Source organism: Gymnodraco acuticeps, unplaced genomic scaffold (genome assembly GCF_902827175.1).
Source record: "Gymnodraco acuticeps unplaced genomic scaffold, fGymAcu1.1, whole genome shotgun sequence".
Classification (NCBI taxonomy): Eukaryota; Metazoa; Chordata; class Actinopteri; order Perciformes; family Bathydraconidae; genus Gymnodraco; species Gymnodraco acuticeps.
Window position 1 is genome coordinate 2,238,842 of NW_022990334.1, and position 25,138 is coordinate 2,263,979.

Genomic DNA, 25,138 nt, shown 5'->3' on the forward strand with positions numbered 1-25,138 from the left:
GTGTGAAACCGCTCAATTAACTACATCTCCCATCCCGCACCACACACCAGTCACATTTCACGTCTTTCTTTCAGAATGAGGTGAAAAGTATTAAAAGAGGTGAAAATCACTACAAGTCTGGGCATGTTGAGAGCTGTACATACACACAAGGGGAGTTAGTCGGTTCCGTAAGAGCCAGCATGCGGGACCGGGATTCGTAGTCTTTCTAGTTGTGTATTTTTCATAGTCTTACATGTCAACAGTTTTAAGACAAACTGTGACTTTTTTTGACATGGAAATTATTTTTTTAAATTGACAAACATCATATGTGTAATTCGTGGCACAATTCAAACGGGATCGAAAGATAATCTTTCTCTCTCCATTGACTTCAATGCAAACTTTTTCAGAAGTAGATGGGCGTGACTTCGCCTCTCTATTACACTAACACAGTCACTGCGGCTCTGTCACCTACAGAGGTGTTGCAGTTCTAAAAATGGAACAGGTTTATGGACGAGCTGGAGCAATCCACAATTATTTACTCTTATATCCATTAGTGTCATTAGTAAGCTCGGTTGCAGGGGCCTTACCTAAATGGTTTGACTACATGTCAGGCAGGATGATGTGAATCAGCAGATGGGGCAATGTTTCATTTGGATTTCTATTATAGTTTCTCGTTCAATTTTGGCTTAAACATTAGTCCTACATGAAGTACAAAAAAAGAAGTGGGTCTGACTGATGTTTTGACTCCTACCTCTCTTTACAGCCACTTTCCATGATTATTAAAACAAGGTTCTTCGAAATGACAAACTTAACTGATGTAGTGGGTTTTTAGGTCGCCTTGTTTTTTTACTAGAAATGCAAAAAGAATGACTGGCCGCTTAAGCCAACTGCTCTGAATTAAATTGGCTATCTGGGAAAAGACGAACTACGGAAAAAGTGGTTAAAAAAGGCATTATATAAAAAAGGTAATTTAATTGGAAAGCAGACTTCGGCCTACATGGGAATAAAAACAATGAAAATGCAATTTCCTTTCCGACATCACTGGCTGAATATCTTTTGAATGGCAGAAGTTTATCGTTGTACTCTAGAGCGAGGGGGAAATAATAATAATCGTAGCTCTCTGCTGTGTTATTACAATAGCTCTGTATCTATCAAAACACACTGTTTTCCACAATTCTGTACAAGGAAGGATTTGATATTACATAAACAAAAAGCATACATATCAGTGAGCGCACACTATATACAAATTGGCCTGTTGACTTCCTGCCAAAGTTTTGAATCATCTGATGTGTGTTGAAATGCGAAAGGCATGTGCTCAGGTATTTTGAAACAAAGGGGGCACGTTGCCATGCGGCCACCCTCACCTCTTTGCGTTTCTGCAGGAGCAGCTCCAGTCTGTCGTTAGCTCTTTTGGCCACGATCTTATTCCTCTCCGCCTCGTACTGGCGCTGAGTGTTGTCCATGTTGATGCTCAGGTTCAGAGCTACATTCACCAGGGCTGTCATCAGCTTCATGGCTGCCAAAACACAAACGAGTAACATCAAGACACAGGCAAAACCAATGCAGAACAACGATAACCCTTTCATGTATTATTACTTCAAAGCTTACTAAAGCATGTGTGTGAGTTTCCCTGCCTAGATACTTTGTTTATGCTTCCATAACACAACACAAACTAACCCGTGGGGGGAAATGTAATCTGTAGGTATGAAAAGCAACTGAAAAATGGGACTTTCAAATATGACTTTCAGTTTCTTTAACTCTTTAATTCATTAGGAGGGGGCCACACTTTTCCCTTAGAAGACCAAAACTAAAAAAGTAATGATGAGGCACAGGCCGAAAGCAAACACCGTGAAATACTTTCTTGAATGTTCTTCAAATTCTACATATTTGAAGAACATCCTTTTAAAAATCAAACCTTATGTGCAGCCCTCTCATATTTAATCTTGGATGGGAATACGCTTGAAATGATACGAGGCAAACAAAGTAATGGCGCATTTCCATTGCAGGGCCATTGGCTTAGTACGGTATAGTTAGGCCTTGTTAGGACTGGCTCACTTTATGCTGCGTTTCCATTACAGTTTAGTAGCTGGGGCAGTAACTATAGTAACGCAGTGTAGGCGGAGCCGTGACGTCATCTTCAATGTGAACCACAGAAAAACAACACAGCCGTTAGCTCTTAGCACTCAGAGCTCACAGCTCCTCATATCTGTTCAGAAACTTGACAAAAGTTAAACAAGTACAAACCACAGACTGCCTGTGTCATGGCGAATACAGTCGCTGGTTTATTTATGTCTGTATAGGCCGTTGTTGTGAGTGTGGATGGTCGGAGAATATATAACGTTAGCTTAGCCAAGCTACATTTAGAAAACACGCATTTTAAAAGGGTTTTTCGCCTGCCGTCTATCTGCAGACTTGTCAAAGCATTAATTCATGGTTTTTACTAACCGGTATCAGTATGTTGTTACTTCGGCATCATTTTGAAACGTGTATTACAATTAAATCACGGTCAAATATGTTCATCTTGTTGTAGTTGTAGCCCCCTTGCCAGTGATTCTCTCTCTAGTTATTACTCAGCCCGACTCAGCCCGGTTGTTGGCCCGCTAAGAACCTTGATTTTATGGGGCCAGAAAACTGTGAAATAGTACCTGCTAGCCGGAACTACGCCAAGTGGAAATGCAACCAAAAACGGGCACGGCAAGCTTAAACCGCGCTATAGTGGAAATGCGCCATAAGATGCAAAGGGTACAAGTTGGTCCATCAACACACAGGGAACCTGAAACAGCTCTGCAGTAACTGCTCCAACAGGGCAGCCAAGAACAGTGTCAACACCATAACAAAAAAAGCATGCAACAGTTGTACACCGCCATGAGAATAGAGACATTTTCCCCACACAGAACATCACTTGAATGTTTTCTGGTCGCATCCACACATGCTCAATTACAACTATTGTTTAAAGAATGTATAATAGAGTTGCATAAATCATTTTGGCAGCATGTTCTGCATGCCTCTGGTTATAGTAGAGCACACTATTTGCATCATCCGGGCCTTTGGAAATGTATTATAGCAAGTAAATCCACCTACGCTGCCTGGTATTTGTAAACAAGCACTGCTCATGATAAAGGTGTCAGGTACTCTGCTCTCACAGGAGGAACGCAACTCAAAGGGAGTTTAATCAGGCAAGACAAGTTCAAACAGCCATGTTCAATAAGCGTTTAGGGAATTTATCTAGGGCTGCATTACTTGGGAAAAGATAACTTATTGTGAATATTTTGACAATTGCATTTTAATTTGCTATATTAGTGGGGCACTATTAGCATTATCATTGAAAAATGATATTAGATCAAGCATGCTGTGATGTTGTATTAAGTCTGTAGAATACCCTGGAACTTCTCTTCAGCACACAATACTTTATTCAGAATTTAAAAACGTACTACTATTTCCTAATTACACAAGTCCATATTGCAATGTCTATAACATTTGGATGATTTGAACAGCCATCATTTTCTAATTTGTTATATTGACTCTATCACCCAATACAAATATAAAGAAAAAAGCTGTTCTGATTAGCCAAGAACACAGTGCTCCATGATCCCTCCCAACTGGCCGCTCCCCGCTTCCCAGACACATAGCTACTCTGTTTACGTATAGAACATGCCAATTACTGCCATTCAGCGGTACCTCAACCACACACAGAAATACAGACTCCGCTCCTCCTACCTGCCAGTGTTGAGGTGTGTCTGAAGGCTCGGACTTGGGAGTCTGATAGTCCGGTGAGGAGGGAGATGACTGTGTCCATCATGTACTCATCATAGATGATACTGTATTGACACTGGCGCACGAGCACCGCAATGAATTCACAAAAGCTTGACTTGAACTTTTTCCACTGGGGTCCTGCTATGGTTAGAGGGTAGTCACCGCTGTCCTACAGAGGCCACAGAGGGAAGGACGTCAGTAAATGCAAAGAAAAAAACACGACTACAATGTGTAGTTATAACTGTCCTGTAAGAAATGTAGCAAATCCTATTTGGTTAATATAATATATAACTTGAAATGACCTGTAAGATATTGTAATGATTTAACGGGAAAAAGTGTAGTTACCTCATCAAATTCTTCTGTCATTCGTCGGATGATCTCAGAGTTCTGCATGTTTCGAAACATTTCTCCGCTGACCACACCTAATTAAAACAGAAGAGTTAGACAGAAAATGTTTTTACTTTACGTTCAAGAATACCAACTTAAAGAGAAGAGAGTAACAAATACGTCTGAGTGGTTCTGGTTCTTAATGCATCTAAAAAGGACCAATGCGAGGGGGATAACCTAAATAGATACACACGTACCTTTACATCCCGAGCACTGGATAAAGAAATTAATGAGATCTAGTAGCGCAACATCTCTGTCAGTTTTGTAGGACTCAATCCAATCATCAACGACAGACTGCAGGAAAAATAAAGGGTACAGCAAGAGACCATTAGTTAGAATGAGTTCGTGTGAATGGAGGAACACATTTGTTTTATTGTGGCGATCTCAAATAGAATGCCATTCCTACCTGCATAGCACTCCTGCCCAGCCGCACCACCTCAAACAGCATCATGTTCTCCATGCCATTCTCTTGGTGGTGGCCATTTAACCGGCCCGCTCCCTTCCCGCCTTTGCCTTTCTCCCCTGCTGCTTTCTTCCCCTTCCTTCCACCCTGGAACAATACAGAAGACAACAATTAGTTATTAAGTGTGAGAATCATTATAGAGAAAACATTTCTTTTTGTATATACACTTGTCACATATTGGGTCAAAACAATGTTGATTGCCAAGTAAAATGCTGTGTTAGGCTAACAAATGTAGCAACTCACTTGCTCAGTCGGGCACAAACAAGAGATGCAACCAGGAGAATGTTATTTATCTTTTTGGCTAATAGCAAAGTTCTGTTTGGTTAAATAATGGAGGTAACAGCTTCAACTTACAGAGGTTGCATTGACTTATACTATATTGTGTTTAAGCTCTTTTTAGCAAACAAATGTATTTGTTGAAGGTAAATGATAATGTTATCATGTTGTGCCTCAATGTAATCTGCGAAAAGGTTTGGTAACACATTTGTATAACAGATGTAATCACAGCAATATAAAAGAGACAGAGTGAATTATGACCTGTTTAACTACCAACACTTTAAGCAGCTTATTGTACATTTACTTGTAATCAAAGCAGATCTTCAAAAGAAAATCACAATAATTGATACTAATAACAAAGTAGAACGACAATATCTCCAACTAATATAGTCAGATGTGCTTTCTATACCTTTCCTTTGGCTGGGGTCGCACTCCTTCCATCGAGTTCCTCAGAGAAGTCTGTGTCTGAAGAGAATCGGGTATCTGTATCCCTGGGAGACACAAGCAAATATTAGATTTGAAATTCACATCCTCAACCTCAACCTAAATCAGAGCAAATTGAAAGTGGAAGCAAGAACTTACTGGTGAGTATAGGTGAACTCTGATGGTATTTCTGGTGCTGCTATCATTTCTGTAACATCTTCTGGATAACTTCAACTTATGACTGGCTTTATATCCTCAGAAAATAAAAAGACAGGAGAGGGTGCATGTGACCTAGAAAATGAAAGAGAGAAATTGAGTGAGCAACATATGCAGACCCTCGTTTGGACACAGCAGAAACAATAAATGCTACAAAAGCAGGTGTATGTGTATGTTCAAATAAATCACATGCTCTGTATTGAGCAAATGTTTCTTTGATTACATTCAGAGAGAAAAACGGTTTCACATGGTAACAGTGGGCGGACACTGACGCTGCTGTCATGCTAAGCTGTGTAGCCATTGGTTCCCTTGCTTTCTCTCTCCCTTGCTTTAGAGCCAACGTCACGCAAGGAATATTGGAGCGTCTTCCTCAATGGCCAAATATGGCACTGCCCTATCCGCCCCATACATATCTCCACCAATCAAACGACGGCATCAACATCAACAAGATACTGCAGGCCACAGAAAAACTATTGCATGCTTGTGATGTGTAAATGAGGGGCAAATACATCAAAGGGGAGGGCAGATGTAACTTTTTTTAAATCGGATTTTGAATTCGACAGACATTTAGGACACGTGTAAAAGCCTCTGTAAGAATGGAGAAGACAATACAACTATCCCAGGGGAAACTATTCACTCCTGAAAAGGACTTTTAACTCCACCCATGATATACCCGCTCGGGGTGCAATTGGTTCATCTTATGATCCGAAAAAACACGCAGTGATGATGACATACAAGTGTCACTCGTATTCCTAAATTATACTAAAATGTATGAGTAGTGAGAAGCCTTCCGATAAATGGTCTGTGGTAATTAAGATGTAACGTTCGTCATGGTATTATCACTAACAATATCCCAAACGTGGTGGCCCACATGACGAATTCGCGAACATTTTTTGTTAATGAATATACAATGATCGACAGAGAAATCTTCACAACACAGTCAACGTAGACACATGCAACATGATCAATATGTATAAAGTAGTTGGGACTTCGCGAGTTCTAAGTTCATTGTTATATTTGTGGATTTGAAAACCTGTTAGGTTACAGTGCATATCGGTAGTGAGAGGATAATGCATGACAAGACGACGGGATTATATGGGTGTAGACTGAAAAAGTGGCGCCAAATTGGTCAGTGTATCTCATAAACTTGTTACTGCGGAGCGAGACTAGACGAGTATACCTCGATTTACTGAAACACACAATAGTGTAGACTCCTGCAAGTCAACTATGCCATTAACCACCGGCTCTGTTCCCTCCAACAACGCCGACACGGCTGCGCTCTTCATCGGCGCCTGTCAAAAATTGACACCGGTGCTCTGCTAATGCTAGCGCCACTAGCTGAGCAACTGAGGATTTCGGCGTTTTCCCCCCAGCGTCAGCCAATTGAAATTTGATCAAATAAGCATGCACTGGTCCGTATGAGCGAACTGTGAATTACTGAACACAAAGGGCTACGAATGAACCGTGCATTTTCGTTGGTTATCGAGAACGTCAGCGTTTTCTAGCTCTATCGTACTTGGTCCATAATAACAAAACAACGCAAGCCCTACTGTACTAGCGCATGCTAATGCTGGCTAGTACACAATAACGCTAGTCACCTATGTTTGCGAGAACAAAACCAGCCTTAGTTCTACACACAACTCGTATTCAGTGCTTATTCGAAGATAAAGCAAATCATGCCAACAAATATACTGCAATTTAGGAGTTGATATTAACTACCACTCGTTAGCTATGCTAACAGCTACGGCTAACGTTACCTAAAAAAACATCACGTCCTTGCGTCCTCCATCTTGCCTCGGGAGTTCCAGTACCGTATTGCATAAGCAACAAACACTTTGTTTACAAATATATAAAGTGCAAGTAAGTTGCCTGAAACAACAAAACGTTTATTTCGGGTACGAACTACACACTTTGCGTCGCTGTGCCGAAAACCCAGTTCGTTAGCTTGCTAACAACCAGCCATGTACCGCGAGCTAGCGAAGCGACTTGGTTCAGGCAGGCGTCCGCGCTCAGGGCTCAGCTAGAGCTACAAGGCTAGCAAAATACAAATCAACTAACTTCCAGATAGCTCTCCGCCATTTTACAGCTAACTTACCTTGTTGTGCAATATAGTCCCAGCAGAATCTTAACTTTTAATATTGTTGGACAGCTTCCGTCTGAATCCCACTGAAATTCTGTAAAAAGAGTTTAAAAGTCGCGGTCAGAGGCGGTTTCGGACGTTCTCTCACCCCGCTTGCTCCGTAGTTCGGTTTGTTGTTTCGACGACCTGGGAGAAGGATATCCTGGTGTAGAGCTACCACCTAGCGGCCGAGGGACTCGCTTTTAGATACACCGAGGATGAGCTGACATCTAGCGGTCACTGAGACTCACTACATCCTACGACTGTGCTTTGTCATCTCTTACAAGCTGCTGGGGAAACGCAAACAGGAACCAAATGTAGTCACGAAGTAGAAAGTATTTCGGTAAAATACTGACCTAAAAAAGAGTTTATTACCACCATAGTTCAGTATTTGATATAATACCTCAGTCAAATTAGCTAATTTAAATCCCTCTTGCGACACAGGGATATTAACTAATCCATATAATGCTCCGGCGGCGATCTGCATCCTGTGTAAAATATTCAGATTAACCAATTTGATATTGCCTGCAACCTGCTCTCATAACCCAATTATTTTAACTATTAACATCTGAACACTATTTGAGCTCTCTTTGAATATTAATAACTTCAGGAGCTTTATGCAAAAGTCACAAACGGTTATAGTTCATTAAACATGTAACGTCTCCTTCTGGACATTTCAAGATACTGGTATTCAAAAGTTATATAAACCTTTATGTGGGTAAAGTTGCATTGGTGTCCTCTGTGACTAGTAGAAATAAGACAACTCAAAGCAAGAAAAACATTTCCAAGTCCAAACATTCAGATTTATTCACTCTTGATGACCAAACAGATTGCACGATGGAACGGTTAATACAACTCACTGATTAATTGTCGGCCCCTAATTAGAGTTGATTGTGTCAGTTAAAAAGCAACAGGCAGTTAGGGATCGATATTTATATATTTCAGTAAAGAGCCAGACAAAATAGACAAGTGGGACACATAAGGGTATAAAACAAACACAATGAGATGACTAGTTCAATTACCCTGTGGAAAATGTCCTAAAAGAAAACACACAAAAAGACACGAGTACATCAACCAAGAGAAAGGCACCTCTGGCAATAAAGAAGGTTGCATTGCTAATAATTATTCTTTAGTGTGTATTTACAAGTTTCTATTATCTATAAAATCAACATCAACTATTTATAATAAACCATCTCAGTATTAAGAGCTATTTAACATCTCAGTGATTGTGAAGACTCATTATTTTATTCTCATACTCAAACAAACAACATGGTCTTTAAATATGTCACAGGGCATCTACATTATTTATTAAAATACAATATAGAGATCGTGCGAAAGCAGCATTAATATTTGGCAAGAGTTTGTGATTCCCTTAGGCGATGTAGGTCTTGAGCTTCTGTGTTATGGCCCCACAGCAGATTGGACACTTGATGAGCGTTTCTGAACACTGCTTACAGGTGGCCAGATGACCACATGGAATGAAGACAATACAGATATCTCTGTCCATACATATTTTGCACTGTTTTTCCCTCTGCAGCTTCCGTAGTTTCTCCAGTGGGTCCTCATCTGGAAGAAAGGGGGGGGGGGGAATTATATTAATATTAAATGACTATTACATAGGCTTTGTTACATGTAGTCAGTATCAGTATTTTAATATTAGCATTTATAAACAGGATTCATATTTAATTAATGCTAATACACCAATGTATAATATACTGTGTGAGATACATGTTACATCTTGTATTACAATGTGCACATTTTTACTTTGATTTTACTTTTAAATTAATACATTTACATTTATTGGACATTTTCATTTAACTCCCTATGTTTGTATAAATACCTCTATTCTTTTTATTTTATATCTTATTATTGCACTTTTCTACCCTGACATTTTACGTTTGCAAAACATTTTTATATTGCTATTAATCTTTTCTTTTTTTTTAAAAATGGAGCAACTATCACAAAACCACATTTTTCCCGGAACAACAAAATATGTATTCTGATTCTGATTATAATATGAAGCTGGTTTAGCATTCAGAGTGTACAGTACCTTGACTCTGTGACGAGGCAGCATCACTCATTGCTGTGTCGTTGAAACAATCGTCCATTAGAGCTTCCAGGGTGGAGTAGCCTGAGCCAGTCGCACTGATTTTCTCCAGGATGGTCTTTTCCACCATACTGGGCTCCAGACCCGCCTCTATGGCCCTCTGAGCCATGTCGGACCGCAGCACCTCTGAAAACAAAGAGGACACATTAGTATATATATAGATTACAACTTGTTTCAATCAGTCTCTTTATTTAATTAGTCGTGTCCTGTACATGAGAAGTTTTCTATAGTTATTCAATTAGAAAAGGGGGAAATGTTCATATTTACCATTCCTATGACCAGAAAACCCATTCTGATGACTTGAAGTCTGGAAACAAACATGGTGATAGGGTCAGGTTAAGGCAAGCAGCACATCAAGTGACATCACTACAGGCAACAACAGATTTGATTTGCTTATAATTGTCCGGAGACCAATTAACATTAAAGCATCATTATTTAAGTATGTTTAGTATTACATGTTTGTCAATTCGTCCAACACAAATCTAAATTCCCTTAATTGCAAAATAACTTTATACATTTACGAGCACATATGCACATGGATGTAGTTATTGGTTTCTGTAATTGTTCCTCATGCCCAAATTGGCAGGAAAGACGTCCGATTAGCAGGTCTAATCCAATATTAGAGATGGGTGACAACATCTGTCTTGTTTAACAATGCATTATAGAGCTAAACTGAAGTCAAGAAGTTGCTGGTTTTCTTAAAAGGTCCCCTATTATATAGTTTTTCATCAACAGATATATACAAAACATGTCTCTGAAGTGTTTGGCTCGAAATACCAAACAGATCATGCATTGTAGCATCCCATAATCCCCTCTGTTTCAGCCCTGTTTCAAAAAGTGCTGATTCTCTGTATGTTACTTTAGATGAAAATAAGGAGCCACTCCCCACACCCCTCTGAGAGATATTTGGTTAAAAATAACACAATGGTGCACTAGGAGGAGATTCAAGTGATAAGGTGGGGGGTTACCTTGGTTGGTGATTGGTTAATGGAGTGGATTTTGCATAATAAGTGACCTTTAAGTATATAATTCCTTCCTGAGGCAGAATAGTAAAACAAAGTCATCATTTAATTCTTATAGACTAATTCCACAATATATCAACAACACTTGATTTGTCTAATTCAGATTGATGATGCTTCAAAAGTACATACAGACAAAGTTGTATGCTGAAGGCTGCTTAAAGATATTTTTCCATTTCAGCCATCTGGGATTTAAGTTTTTTTAATACAAAGCAGTGCCACTATGAGTAATAATAATATACCCGTTCATCCTCCGAACACACTGCTGTCATAGCATTACTTTAGCTGGATCTATCATAAGCATGTGCTACATCCAAACACATGGTCAGATTTTCTGGCCAATAAGCAAATCATTGGCCGGAAACTTGGGTGTGTTTCACTCAACTCTGATTAAGGAAATCCGGGTCATGTTTACACAAGGTTTACAATCTGATTAGTTGGGAAAGTCAACAATAACGAGGGGTTACATATGGTAACCCTTGTTATATAAACACAGGCGGAGCCCTCTACTGGACACTATGGGTACTCCCTCTTGATCCTATCATGTAAGCATTCATCCACTGAGACTTCCTAGACGTAGCCGGGCCCGCGGCGGGTCTACCTGAATGCGCGCGCATCTCACTGTATAAAAGGAGGCCTCGCCTCCTCACTGTCATCCTACACTTCTCTTCAGCAAGCAGCATAGGACAGACCGGGCCCCTGAGTAGAGGGCTCCGCCTGTGTTTACATAACAAGGGTTACCATACGTAACCCCTCGTTATATCTCTCACAGGCCCCGATGTATATATGCGCTGTCGTCCCACAACAACACTGTTCCATCTCACTGTTTCTGACCGGCTTTCTGGTTAGCAGCCGCTGCGCCTCACTCACCTCTCCCTCGGTCGTAACCGTGGAGAAAAATGAGGCTGCGGCTGACCGAGCACACCCTGACGCGCTTACCCCGCGGAGGTGTGCTATGACGTGGAGGACTCCCCCCACCTGCCCTAAAGCAGGGGGAAAAGAGTCCTCCAGCACCTATGGGCCAATGTGCGAGTCACGTCCCCCGGGGCCCGGGGGGAAAACGTAAGCGCATTACGCCCACGGAGGGGGTCAGATGCCCACTGACCAACACAGCCCCCGTCCCTCCTCACCAGTCCTGTGTTGTCCCAGCAAGCACAGACGATGAAAAGGACCCAGACATGTCCAAGAGATAAAACTTTATGAAGGGGCCTGGCGTGCATATGTCCTCCACACTCACGCCGTTGAATAAAGCTGTTGACACAGCCATGGCTTGTGTAGAGTGCACACGGACCCCCGTGGGGAAAGCTTTCCCCGCCTGTCCGTAGGCATGTGCAATGCACTCGCAGAGCCAGCCTGCCAGGCGTTTCTTGGACAGGGCTTTCCCGATCACCCCGCACCCGAAGCACACAAACAGCTGTTCAGTGCGTCTAAGGGCAGCCGTGCGCTTCACATAACACGCTAGCGCACGCACCGGGCAGAGGAGGTGTAATTTAGCCTCCCTCGCCCCACTATGGGGTGGAAGATTAAAGCCCCCCAACTGAATAGCCCTCGACCTGAACGCACTCCTTAGGCTATTGGGCACAAAGGAGGGGTTCGGTCTGAGTGTCACCCGGATCATTAAACAACTCGGGAGCACCGATAGAGCGGTTAACTCGGAGACTCTTTTGGCTGACGTCAAGGCAAGTAGCAAAGCTGTTTTCCACAACAGTGCTTTTATGGAGGAGAGCTCCAGAGAATCAAATGGTTCTGTGACCAGAGCCTCGAGCACCAGCGGCAGGTCCCACTGCGGGGCGGAGGCGCGCACTACTGGGCGCAGCCTCCTGACCCCCCGTAAAAAACGTAACATTAGTGGCTGAGAAAAGGCTGACCTGCCGCCAAATCCCTCATGGCAGGACGAGATGGCTGCTGCATACACTTTCACGGTGGAATGAGCAAGCCCTCTGTCCACCAGTAACTGTAAGTAAGACAAAATAGATCCCAATTCACAAGATAGGGGCTCTATTTTCCGCTCCTCACACCATCGCTGGAATCCAAGCCACTTCGGCCGGTAACAGGCTGTGGTGGATCCCGCTCTAGCAGCCTGGATAGACTGAACAACACTATCCGACAATCCACCCTGTCTTAGCCTGTCCCTCACACATTTACTGAACGTGCGTGGGGATAGGGAGTAGCCGAACGGTAGTCTGTTGTACTCGAAGGCCACCCCCATGAAGGAAAAACGCAAATACTTTCTGTGTTTCGGAGCAATCTCGACATGAAAGCAAGCATCCTTCAGGTCGATGGTTGTGAACCAATCGCCTGGCTGCACCAGTCCCAGTAACTGTTTTATAGTTAACATCCGGAATTTTCTACGTGCAATGTAGAGATTCAGACTGCGAAGATCCAGAATGGGCCTGAATTCGCCTGTCTTTTTGGGAACCAGGAAGTATAATAATGCCCCACCTCTCTGTCTTGCGGGTTAGGGCAGATACTGCCTGTTTTTGCACCAAGGCCTGAACCTCTGCTGAGCTCTCTCGGGATGATAGCTTTGCCTCTCTTATGCCTGTGAACTGAGGAGGGATGCTGCAAAACTGGAGTGAATAACCCAGTCTCAGCGTCCTGTCCATCCACTCCGTTAACAAGCAGCTGCGCTTCCATTCCCCATAACACTGTGTTAGGGGATGTGCAATCAGTTGTGGGGCCCCAGCGATAAAGCTGTGGTACTCTCTGGCGACCCGTCTCGCCGCAAAACTCCCCGCGAAGGGAAGCTCTGCCCATGGGGGGTCGACACAAAAAGGGCCGACTCTCTACTGAGGGCCTTGAACGCGTGGGAGCACGCGCCCCGCCATGATGCTTTCACCCAAACAGTGAAATGCATCAAACTGAGTTTTTACACTCTGCGTTAAATGTGCTACGCCGGCAATAATGTCCCTGTACCCGCATAGCGCGGTTTATCACTCTCACCCGCGCACTAGCTGCCTCCTTTACTGGAGTAACAACCTGGGCAGCGAGTGGGGAATCTGTAGGGTCAACATTACGTGGCTGTGTGGAAAGAAAAGACACTCTGACTGGAATACAAGTTATCTCTTTTATTTTCATTTGAAAAAGACGACCTTGTTACCGTGGGGTCAAACAGGGAGGAGGCGGGATTTGCCCTTGCATCCTTGCCGGAGGAATCCCCTCTCTCCACCGGGACGAGCCCCCCACCCAGTACCCCTTCGCTGCGTTGGAGCCGGAGCAGGGGCCCGCCGGGTTCGGTCTGTCTGACCCCGTGAGGGCCGGTACTGGGCCGTTACGGACCGCAGAGGCAGAGGGCGCGCCAGGAGCTCTGTACCGACGCCTATCTCTCCGCCTTAACACCGCTGGGCGCTCTCTCTCTTGCGGAGAGGCCTGAGGGCGAGCCAGCGGCAGCATGCGGATATCGATCGTCTCGGTCTTTCTTGGCCAGACCTAGCCACACGTGACGCGACGGTGGTCAGGGACATCACACGACCGGCTGCGGTAGCCGGTCCATAGAAGCCCTGACGTAGGCAGCTCACTGGCCTCGGTGGCAGCGGCAAGCCTGCACGCCGCTAGTCATCACCGCCGGGAAGTCCTGTCGCGCAGACCTGTGCAGCTGGCCTTCCTGACGGTCGACGGAAACCTCAGACGACGAGGTGTCGCAATTAGTGCTGGGGGGAAACGATTATTTTGAAAACGATTAATCGGGCGATTATTTGATCGATTAGTCGACTAATCTAACGATTATTTTTCTGTTGTTCAATTTATAAAAAACGTAATGTAAAAAAAAAAAATTCACGATACTGTGTCTCAGGGGATCTTAATATTTAAGAACCTATTAATGTGTTATACCAGATTAACGGAAATAATCTCAGCTAACTGACGACACAAACCATGTTTACCAAAACAAAACACAAGTCTCATAAGAAGCATCTAAATGACCCCTGAGCGAAAAATGCTAACGGACATTGGCACAGAACTCAAGATAAAAGTACCCTTATTACTTATCGTAGCTGCACATACAATATATCCGATTAAAGCTGAGACTCCACAGATTATGTAGGTATATAGTATCATCACTGAGTGATCCGGACTCGCGACAGGGGAAGCAAATACAGTCATCACAACACGTACCTTCACAGAGCTTCTCGGGAGATCGTCTCACCACCGTAATCTGATCAAAAGACGTGTTCAATGGCATTAAAATGAGAAAAAACGCGGCTGAATCGGTTAATCCATAGGTTTTTAACGTCTATGTATAAAAAAATGATTGAATTTATAATCCATAATTCCATTTTATGTAAAAATCGGAGAGCAAATGCTAGCTGCTAATGGTAGCCACCACAGCTAGCTGCTGCTTCTGCTAGGCTATGCAGCAGTCTCAGTGAGATATAAATATCTTTGCGTTTTGGACTAACTTTAAAATATTCCCATGCTTTTGAAGACCTAGGGCGAGATGTTTTCGTTTGGGGGCTTCGTGCGCAATCCTGTGAGGAGGAGGTGGTAGCCGTTTCAGTCTCCATTGTGTTTGAAGTGCGATTGCGAACTGCTTGTTGCTTTGGGTGACCCACGTGTGTGTAGCGACGCGTCGACGCGGAAATATGTCGTCGACGATATTTTGAAGTCGACGCGTCGACGTCATCAACGCGTCGCTACAGCACTAGTCGCAATCGTCGTCCCTCTCCCCGGCGAGCGGACCCGCCCAGTCCGCTGGTATGGCGAACACGAAGGGCACTCCTTCCTCGAGGTCCTCCATCTCCACCACGTCGAGCTCTGGGTGCTCCACCGGCGAGATGTAGCAGTCCTCAAACGGTTGGCCACCGTGTGGTCGGACCCCAGGCACTCAATGCACTGACGGTGGGGGTCGGCGCCTTCTATGGTGCCCGGACACGAAGGACAGGGGCGCTGATCCACCAATGGTGAGTCCATTTTCTTCGTATTTGATTTTTATCCGTCTCTCTTCACTCAGTTGCGTCTCACTGCCTTGCTGAAGAGAAAGGGATGCGCAAGCATTCAGGTAGCCCCGCCCCTGGGCCGGCTATGTCGAGAAAGTCTCAGTGGATGAATGCTTGCATGATAGGATCAAGGGGAAGTACCCATAGAGTCCAGTAGAGGGCGGAGCCTGTGAGAGATATAACTTGAGGAAAAGTAAATGCAATGAATGCTTACAGCTCGATTTCGTCGAGGGTCTTGAAGCTGGATGTTGTTAACAAACTCTTGTCCTTTTTCTGCTAACAGGAAGCTGCATCTGTTTAAAAAAAATCAGAAAAAGTTGTGTTAGAACTAAATCTACTATACATTTTAGGAATTAGAAGAGGGACCATCATGGTTGGTTACCCAGGGTAGTGTTTCGCATGTTCTTCCCAAGGGTCTTCCTCAGGTTGCCATCCTTTCAAACCTCCATCACAGCGGAAACACAGGACCATGTCTCTTGCACCTGCAAGGACACAAACAATTAAATCTTTTGTGCAATTATACCCCAAACAATCATTGAACATCAGATTATTTTTTTTTACTTCTCCGTCATGGGTCTGTGGGTACATGTGTGTGATAAGGGATGGGGGGCTGGGCAGTGGGCTGTACTACGAGGCAGGATTTGGGGTTAGCGAGGTAAATTCAGGGTAAACTACGACGCTGGTTACATTTTTACCGGGGTAGACTTTCATGGTAACTAATGCTGAACACCTAACCTGCATTGGAGCAGGTTATGTTTGAGATAAGAGATCTACTCGAGTAAAAGCATGGTATACTGACCAATCAGAGCTCTGTGTGTGAAGTTTAAAGCTATGAAGTCGTTTTCCAATCCCAAACAAACACTGTTCAAGGTTTAAACTACTAAATGCAAGAAAGACAGCCCGCAATAAATCACAGAATGTGCGCTTGTAGCCGAACTGAGAAACCCTGGGTTGACTTACTTAGCTCATAACCAGTGTCATAGGACCGCTTAACGGGATAGCGATTGTTAGAGTAAGTTAAGCCAGATAACACAAAGAAATCCAGGGTATGCTGAACTGTCTTCTCAGTAAAGGCCTCAGGTTTCTTGTGTGTTTGGCAAGCATTGATATGATTGTGTCAGTGGGGATGAATTATTAGTTTATAGTAGGGGTGGGGGAAATAATCGATACCGCATAGTATCGCGATACTTTGCGTGGCGATATTGTAACGATACATGGACGGCAAGTATCGATATTCTATTAATATAAACTATTCATATTGGAAATCCAAATCAAAGTTTTTGGGAACAATTGCTTTTTCAATCCACTACTAGAATGATGCTGAGCCATGGGTAAAGTCAGTGGGATTGGCAGGAGGTAAGTCAAAACAAAGATGGAGTCGGCAGAGAAAGAAATCAGAAATGCGCCGGTCGCGTTTAAATCGTATCGTAATATGTTTAAATTGTATCGCAATATTTAGCATATCGTAGAATCGCAATACTATTGTATCGTGGCTTAAGTGTTGCGATAATATCGTATCGTGGGGAGCCTGGTGATTCTCACCTCTAGTTTATAGTATATATAATTGAAGAGTTTTTTGAATAAATACAAATTGTATAACATGTTGAAATATTGAAAGTAGGGTATTCAAACCCTTACTCATTCAGTACAAATTAAATGATACATTTATAAAACAAAACAAAGCATAATGCTCAGAGAAAAGTCTTCATCACTGCTCTACCTGTGCTGTAGAAGCCAGCTCTGGCCAGCCTCTCGGGGTCAATAGGGTGCTGGACAGCCGCGAAGCTAGCAAGCCTCTCTTCATAACTCCCCATCTGGGCTCGAACGTTTGCCTGTTGTCTACTCCCACACTCCTCCTCCACCGTCCCCCCCGCTAATGGGACGTTGCCAACATCATTGCCGAGGATGAACGAGCAATTGGGGAAATGTTTGGCGTGTTCTCCCCAGGCGGTGTCTCCCGCGTCCCAGCCCCCCAGCATGTTGTTGCAGCAGAAACACTGCACGTGGTCGGCTTCCCCTAGGTAATAGAGGCCGGCTTGGGCCAGGTCTTGGGGTCTCACTGGAGCAGTAGAGGGCCAGGCAGAGTAGGTCCGAAGCCGGGCCTCCTCGCTCCTCATGTGAGGGACCATAGGGTGGGTGCTCTCATCGACTACCTCTCCACTTCTCAATCGAAACTCCATGTCTTCTGCTTCTTCGTTGTAGGTGGAACCGTTAGTCAGGCTGGTATCAAAACTTGCGTTGAAATTGGTGCGGTGGATGCAGCTCAGAAACCTGCATGATGGGGAAACCTGAAATAAAAATTCAAATTATTTATTATCATATGCACAATAGGTACAGCTAGGGCTGCTCGATTATGGCAAAAATCATAATCTCGATTATTTGGGTCAATAATTGATTATTTAAACCGATTATCCATTTACTTTGAAAACATCCATTTATTGAAAAAAAAAAGATGTGAACAGTATGTTTTTAACAGTTGATTACTCTGAACTCTAAGTATAATTCAACTGAAAAACCAATACAAATAATAATAAAAAAAATCAATCGTTTTATTTCGATTATGTTGTTTTCATAATCGTTGCAAGCCAAAATCGTAATTGCAATTAAAATACGATTAATTGAGCAGCCCTAGTTACAGCTAGGGTTGGGTACCGAGAACCGGTTCCAACGGCATCATTTAGAAATGTGAATTTCGGTTCCGCTTTTCGATGCCTGAGGAAATGTTTCTCGCCGCTCTCCGTAGCCTACTGTATGACTGCGGCGGGGCGGGAAATGTAGCGTTGTACCTACACTTCCTACATCGTAACCATTTTCGCCTAGGCGTCAGATCTGTGGAGGCGCTAGGGCTGACAGCTCTGGGAGGGAAAACAAATGTTTTGACCGTTGGTGCTCATCCTAATTTTCAGCCTTGATGTAACAACATTCATAATTAAGTAAATGTAACACCCTTTTCATCCCGGTTACACTTTTCATTTGCCCTGTAGGATGGGCGCTGTAAGTGATGAAAATGGGGGATGTTGGCTTATCTGGCACCCGCAGCTCACAGCCAAAATGCGAGCGAGCGAGGGAGAAAGGGAGAGAGGGAGGGTGCACCGGTACGCGCTGTTGTTATTAGCATCTGGTGCAAGCTGCTCTAACGGAAGAAGAAGATGTTTCTACAATAATGTGGAGGGAGAGTCCTCTCCAGTCAGACTGAGGCTGATAACTACAGCTCAGTGAGGTAAAGGACTCTGAGTGTTTAGATAGTTCACTTTAGTCTAAGTTATCTCAGTGGGTCTCAAACGCTTTGATCACAATTTATGTAAACACATATTTCCAAGGCACTCCTTTATAATTATTGGGATAAAACAGGTTTGAAATAATTCCAATGTATACTATAGGACAGTAAACCAGACATATCATTTTAAACTGGAGAGATAACAAAATATGCATAAATAAAATAGTAAAATAAGATATGAATGAACAACAAAAATAAAACACGTTACATGTATTTGTTATTGGCTATGTTAGGTTACTGGTTATGTTCACATACTTATACTCTGCATAAAGTGCACCAGATTGAAGCATTTTACTTTAAAATGTTCAAACATTTCTTCTCGGTATGCCTGAGAAGGCAGATATGCTTGTTTTTCTCAACAAGAACTGTTCTTTAAAAGTTGGACAGTTGCACTGTTGTAGCTTCAGTGGTTCTCAGGTTACAGTTAGCAGTGAATATAAACAGACTGACTAATGTGAACATTACTGTAAACTAACCTGTGTAAAAGTTTCTCGAATAAATGTAATTTTTTTGGTGGAAGAAGCATGTATCATTTTTTTACCCTGCCCCTCAAAGAATCGGAATTGAGAACCGTTAAGAACCGGAATCGAAAAGTAGAATCAGAATCGTGGAAATTCAAACGATACCCAACCCTAGTTACAGCACAGTATTGTCAATGTAAATCTCAATGCCAATAGCTCCTACAACAAGACAACAAACAATACGCTAATTATATTAGACATATAATACATTATTATAATGGAAATGTATTACACATGCCCTAAAAAAACAAATAAAAAAAACAGTGAAAGAGACAGGTGCCAGTAAGTGCCAGGAATAATAAAAGTATAATAATAAAAAAACAATAAAAAGAGAATGTTCAGATTAATACTGTACAGTAGAAACATATTGTATTGTACTTTTAAGGACATAATTCACCATTGTTTTGTGGTTAACACATGCAATCTCTCAAATGTATGTTCCTTTTTGGTGATGTTTTACCTTGGACAGTGTCAATGTGTTACACTGGAAACATAAAGTGTTGAACATTTTCCAATGGGTTCCTGGATGAATTTTGTTGCTGTGTTAATAAAGAGCACACACATTGTTGTGTGTTGTTCGCATAATTAAATGCTACAGTTAACTTTGTTATCTGTGGATCTGAGAATATAAGGGATTAGTATGAATTATGCTGCGTTCACACCGGACGCGATGCGATGTTTGGGGGCGGCGATTACAAGTAAAGTCAATGCAGAGATGCGGACAGACGCGAATTCGCTCCGACGGCGAGCATGAAGCGGTGGACGCGGCACGACTCACGCGATTGAACGGTGCCGCGTCAAACACGAGAGTTCAATTTTTTCAACTCGAGCGTCAAATTCACGTGACGCGTTCTCGCGGAAGCCAATCAGCGGTGAGGATCTCAGCCTGCCCTCACTGACATTCAACCAGAAAACATCAGCTGTTAGCAGTTAGCACTCAGAGCTCACAGCTCCTCATATCTGTTCAGAAACTGTACAAAAGTTAAACAAGTACAAACCACAGACTGTCTGTGTCATGGTGAATACAGTCGCTGGTTTATTTATGTCTGTAGGCCGTTGTTGTGAGTGTGGAGTGAGCATATACAACGTTAGCTTAGCCTGGTCGACCCAATCTCCATTCAGAAAACAAGCATTCTAAAAGGTTTTTTGCCTGCCGTCTTGTCTGCAGAGTTGTCAAGCATTAATTCATGGTTTTTACTAACCGGTATCAGTATGTTGTTACGTCGGCATCATTTAGAAACGTGTATTACAATTTAATCACGGTAAAATATGTTCATTTTGTTGTAGTTGTAACTTGTAGCTCCCGAGCCAGCGCGTCTTGTTTGAATGATGCGAGTAAACACAACTGGCAGCCGCGGTGAAACCTTTATATATACAGTCTATGGGTGAAACTCGAGCGATTAGAGCGAAGCGAATATTCGCATCGCATCGCATCCGGTGTGAACGCACAATTAGACTAGAGCGATGCGATAGGAGCTATTAGAGCGAAGCGAATATTCGCATCGCGTCCGGTGTGAACGCAGCATTAGAACAGGATGAAAAACTAAAAAGTTAAACCATGTTAGTTTTTTCATTATGATTACCTCTATATGCCTCTCCACAGGCGTGTCTCCCCTGCACCAGTTCTCCACGGTCATCCCGCAGCTGAAACATTGGACACGGTCAGCGTAGCCGGTGAAGTAGAAGCCGGCACGGGCCAGTCTTTCTGCGGACACCTGCTGGGCCAGACTGGAGCCGCGGAATGAGTCCAGGCGAATGTTTATCTGGGAGAAATCAGCCATGTGATCTGTCTCCAAATCGCTGTCTTGTCTGAGATCACACATGATGGAACCAGGGAGGAAACTGCTGAAACTTGGTGGACCAAACGTCTACACATGAAATAGAAGAAAAAAAGATACGACAGGTATTAAAGTACATTTTGTCCAGCAAAAAGGTCAGTTAATATCAGAGAAAGCTTGCTGCACGTTTAGCACTCACTTAGTAAAAGGTAAACAAAGTAGCTATGAGCTAACAGACTATAATTTACCCAAAGCGTCAAAAAAGTATTTCGAAATCAATCAGTTTGGTGGTTTAATTGGGACTGTCTCCTCTTAGTTGACGAATCATTTGTTTTGGTTTTAGTTCAATAAGATTTCTTTATTTTGTAATATATTTGAGTTTGCTGAATTGACTTACTTTCAAGAAAGCAGATATCTGGTAAACAAAGACTTAAAGCGTTTTGAAAGATTATTTTCTCTTGCCCCTGCCTTTTATTAAAATAACTATTCATATCTTACTGTAACATTTATTCTTGTACTTTATACCTCTGTTATTCTACTTCAGCTCATTTGAATATGTATTCACCTGGCTTTTTAATTACTTTCTTTAAAACTTGTAAAAATGACATTTTATAATGTGTTTCTTTTTGCCTTTTTAAATGCTATCAATGTTTTTTTGTAAAGCCTTTAAAAATTGCCCTGTTGTTCAAATGTTATTTATAAATAAACTCATCCAAAACAGACCATTCCAAAAAACGAATCCATGAATTTATCAAATGTTAGTCCATTTCTCGAACGTATTTCTGGGCCTACTCTCTATCAGCACAACCAGGCACATGGAAGGCCACTGCACCTTTAAGAGAAACACTAAAGTGTGATCACGTGGTGCCATTGGACCATCCATGTGAGGGATGGGCACCAGAGACTCAGCAATGGCTTTCGGCTCAGTGCACTGCAATAAAATAGTCTGGCATCAGTGAATTTCTGTGCAGCACAACAACACACACCATACCTAAGGCCCACAATAATAACCCTTCCTTGGGGACAAGAAAGGAGAGTCAGGTATTCACTGATAATCAAATAGGTCTATTAAAGTATGTTTTATGTCCTACATACTTTAATAGACGTATTAGATAAAAGTGACTACAAGTATCAGCATTACGCAGGTGTGGCATCCATTAAAGGTACAGGATGTGCATTAGTTACAAGAACAAATGTGTTGCAACACATCATGACACTGATACACACCTCAATTCATGCATATTTCACACAGGGGTGGAACTTTAAAGTTGTTCCTCTCCACATTGTTCACATAACCCATGAATTCCATTAGAATACAGCATAGGTATGAAGAATAACTTCTGTAGTGTCAAATATGTTGTTTTTTTTACCATCAGCGGTGTATTAGAAGCGTTGATCTCAAAATGGAAAGCAGTATCACATCTTGATAAAACGACTTACCTTCTGGCCACATTATATCATTGCTGAATACGGCGCTATTGATCTACTGCTATCTTTAAGATTGTACTATGTTTGTTTCAATGATGGGAGCCGCTTCTGATCTTTGAACTTTGTAACACGTCTGCATTCTTAAAAAAAAAACGCAATCACCAGATCAATAGTTTTGGGATGCATTTTGAATTTGATATAGTCAGACAAAAGGGGATTTTGTCTGAGGCATTTTGTATCTGAATCTGCAAGTTGATGGAGTCAGTGTGAAACCTACTAGGTGGAAACCCTGACTCAGAAATCCACGTACCACCTTCACTTATAATAACGACCAGAAGTGGTGAAATTAAACTATTTACTGAAATACTGTGCTGGAGTACCATTTTGAGGTAGTTGCACTTCACTTGAGTATTTTCATGTTACATTTTGGAGGCAATTTTGTACTAGCAACCAATAACTATCTGTATTTATACAATCCAGTATATTTAAGTATTTATATAAACCACACTTTTACCAAGTGCAACATTGACATTAATAATTATAACACAACAATATAATATTTTTAAATCTGATATGAGCCATACTGGAACAAATAATACGTTTACTTGTTGTACCAATACTTTGTATGTATTATTGCAACTTTCGTAAAAGATCTGAGTAATTCTTACACCTCTGATGGCCAGACCATAATGACTGATCTAGCAAACTCCAGAAAGGTCTCGCAGCTAGAAGCTTGACAATAGCTTCACAACCGTCCCATAGTCTCTGCCAGGTAAACACAGACTGCTGCTCGCATCTGACAGCTGACACCATGCTAACACTACAAACACTGCGTTCAGTTGTCAGACCAATAAAGCAATATACTGCCCTAAAAGTACGCATACCATCATTAACGGGTAGAAACAGTGGATTTGGACTTTGCCCTGTTCTGTCGAGCTGTAATGTTGGGTTTATAAAAGCAGATATAACCTAATGCTAGCTACAAACATTAGCTAGCTACGTTAGCTTGTCTAGTCTACGTAACGTGCGGACAAAAGTTACTTGATAAACTATCGCTGCAAAACTTACATTATTACCTTAAAAGTTCAAAGTCAGTTCTTGTCTTCAATTTCAGCCAGTCTCTGGTGTGACCACAGCCTAAAGGGGACCGCAATGATTAAAGAGAACTGTTTATTGACGCGCCCTCGCTTCCAGGAAGTGAAAGCAACTCATGCGCAGTTTGCCTGCGCGTCCCTGCTGACCACTGACGTATTGAGAAGATAGGATTTTTTTGCGGGGGAAAAAATGAAACTTGTTAGCATGGGGGTTTTCAAGCGGAAGCACCAGTTTAACGGTAAACATAACTTATGTGGTTGTCCATTTCCCCTCAAGACATTGAGAAACTCCAACTGTCTCATTATTTTGACTTACATATTCATTATTTTGACTCACTATCTCACTACTTTGAATAAGTATCTACAAAAAACTAAATAGGTTTTTGCATCATTTTGGGGAAAAGGCTACTTCTTGTGAAAAAAAAAAATACAAAGTAACAAAATTACTTCATACAATAATGTTCTTCCGATGGTTAGATTTCCCCGTGGCGAAGTCACGCCCATCTACTTCCGCCCCATGGGACCTTATTTCTGAAAAATTATGTATTGAAGTCAATGGGGAGAGAAAGATTATCTTTCGATCCCGTTTGAATTGTGCCACGAATTACACATATGATGTTTGTCAATCTTAAAAAATAATTTCCATGTCAAAAAAGTCACAGTTTGTCTTAAAACTGTTGAAATATAAGACTATGAAAAATACGCAACTAGAAAGACTACAAATCCCAGAGTCGCGTAAGTGAATTTATTTAGTTACTCATCGAAACCTTGTAAAGCCGGCTCTTACGGAACCGACTAACTCCCCTTTTGTGTATGTACAGTTCTCAACATGGCCAGGCTTGTAGTGATTTTCACCTCTTTTAATACTTTTCGCTTCATTCTGAAAGAAAGAGGTGAAATGTGCCAACGTGACGGCCATCTTGGTGTGACGTGTGCAAGACCAGAGATGTAGTTCATTGAGCGCTTCACACACAAAAATGTGTTACTTCACAGTTTTACGACACTTTTTTTTTTTTTGACTTGGAAAATTATCTTTTAAATTGACAAACATCATATGTGTAATTCGTTGCACAATTCAAACGGGATCAAAAGATAAACTTTCTCTCCCCATTGACTTCAATACATACTTTTTCCGAAATAACGGACCTTATTTCGGAAAAAGTATGTATTGAAGTCAATGGAGAGAGAAAGATTATTATGGGCATAGATATGTCTCATAATTATTTGTGTGAACATACAAATAATTTGTGTGTAAATATGTGATTTGTAAATGTAAAACAACATCCACAAATGCATTTAAAAGATTTGCAAACTCACAAATACATTTGCAAGTGTAAAACGGATCTGCAAATACGCTAAATATG

At 42.1% G+C, this 25,138-nt stretch overlaps 3 protein-coding genes across 4 annotated transcripts in view; all 3 read right to left on the reverse strand.

Moving 5' to 3' along the window:
• Window positions 1–7,857, reverse strand: part of stag2b (stromal antigen 2b) — a 28,918-nt gene extending 21,061 nt beyond the window's left edge. The window contains exons 1-8 of the mRNA XM_034223217.1: window positions 7,593–7,857; window positions 5,441–5,572; window positions 5,268–5,349; window positions 4,526–4,669; window positions 4,317–4,413; window positions 4,078–4,154; window positions 3,697–3,901; window positions 1,344–1,495 (exon numbers count right to left, since the gene is read on the reverse strand). Of these exons, the coding sequence (XP_034079108.1) occupies window positions 1,344–1,495; window positions 3,697–3,901; window positions 4,078–4,154; window positions 4,317–4,413; window positions 4,526–4,669; window positions 5,268–5,349; window positions 5,441–5,487 (804 nt within the window). The 5' untranslated portion in view covers window positions 5,488–5,572; window positions 7,593–7,857. The remainder of the gene's footprint in view (window positions 1–1,343; window positions 1,496–3,696; window positions 3,902–4,077; window positions 4,155–4,316; window positions 4,414–4,525; window positions 4,670–5,267; window positions 5,350–5,440; window positions 5,573–7,592) is intronic.
• A 536-nt stretch (window positions 7,858–8,393) lies between these two features.
• xiap (X-linked inhibitor of apoptosis) lies at window positions 8,394–23,907 on the reverse strand. 2 transcript variants are annotated; one of them, XM_034223275.1, is made up of 8 exons: window positions 23,757–23,907; window positions 21,058–21,342; window positions 17,397–17,964; window positions 16,059–16,158; window positions 15,891–15,969; window positions 9,991–10,030; window positions 9,667–9,849; window positions 8,394–9,182 (listed from the first exon to the last, which is right to left on the reverse strand). In XM_034223275.1, the coding sequence occupies exons 2-8, from the start codon at window positions 21,295–21,297 to the stop codon at window positions 8,989–8,991; spliced, it is 1,404 nt and encodes a 467-aa protein (XP_034079166.1). In that variant the 5' UTR covers window positions 21,298–21,342; window positions 23,757–23,907; the 3' UTR covers window positions 8,394–8,988. The 2 variants fall into 2 exon arrangements, with proteins under 2 accessions (XP_034079166.1, XP_034079167.1); XM_034223276.1 differs by having other exon boundaries at window positions 23,749–23,878.
• On the reverse strand, window positions 11,400–14,895 carry LOC117550754. The gene is made up of 2 exons (XM_034223277.1): window positions 14,856–14,895; window positions 11,400–14,392 (listed from the first exon to the last, which is right to left on the reverse strand). Exon 2 carries the CDS (start codon window positions 13,078–13,080, stop codon window positions 11,869–11,871), a length of 1,212 nt encoding a protein of 403 aa, XP_034079168.1. The 5' UTR covers window positions 13,081–14,392; window positions 14,856–14,895; the 3' UTR covers window positions 11,400–11,868.
• Window positions 23,908–25,138: the final 1,231 nt, after the last annotated feature.

Bases quoted from the DNA above. Each gene is read 5' to 3' on its own strand.
- LOC117550754 (XM_034223277.1), bottom strand. From the start codon at position 13,080: ATGTTAACTATAAAACAGTTACTGGGACTGGTGCAGCCAGGCGATTGG.
- xiap (XM_034223275.1), bottom strand. From the start codon at position 21,297: ATGTGTGATCTCAGACAAGACAGCGATTTGGAGACAGATCACATGGCT. The intron at 17,965-21,057 runs GTAATCATAATG...TTTTTATTTCAG, and splicing joins CTGTGGAGAGGCATATAGAG to GTTTCCCCATCATGCAGGTT. The intron at 9,850-9,990 runs GTAAATATGAAC...CTTTGTTTTCAG, and splicing joins GTTTTCTGGTCATAGGAATG to AGGTGCTGCGGTCCGACATG.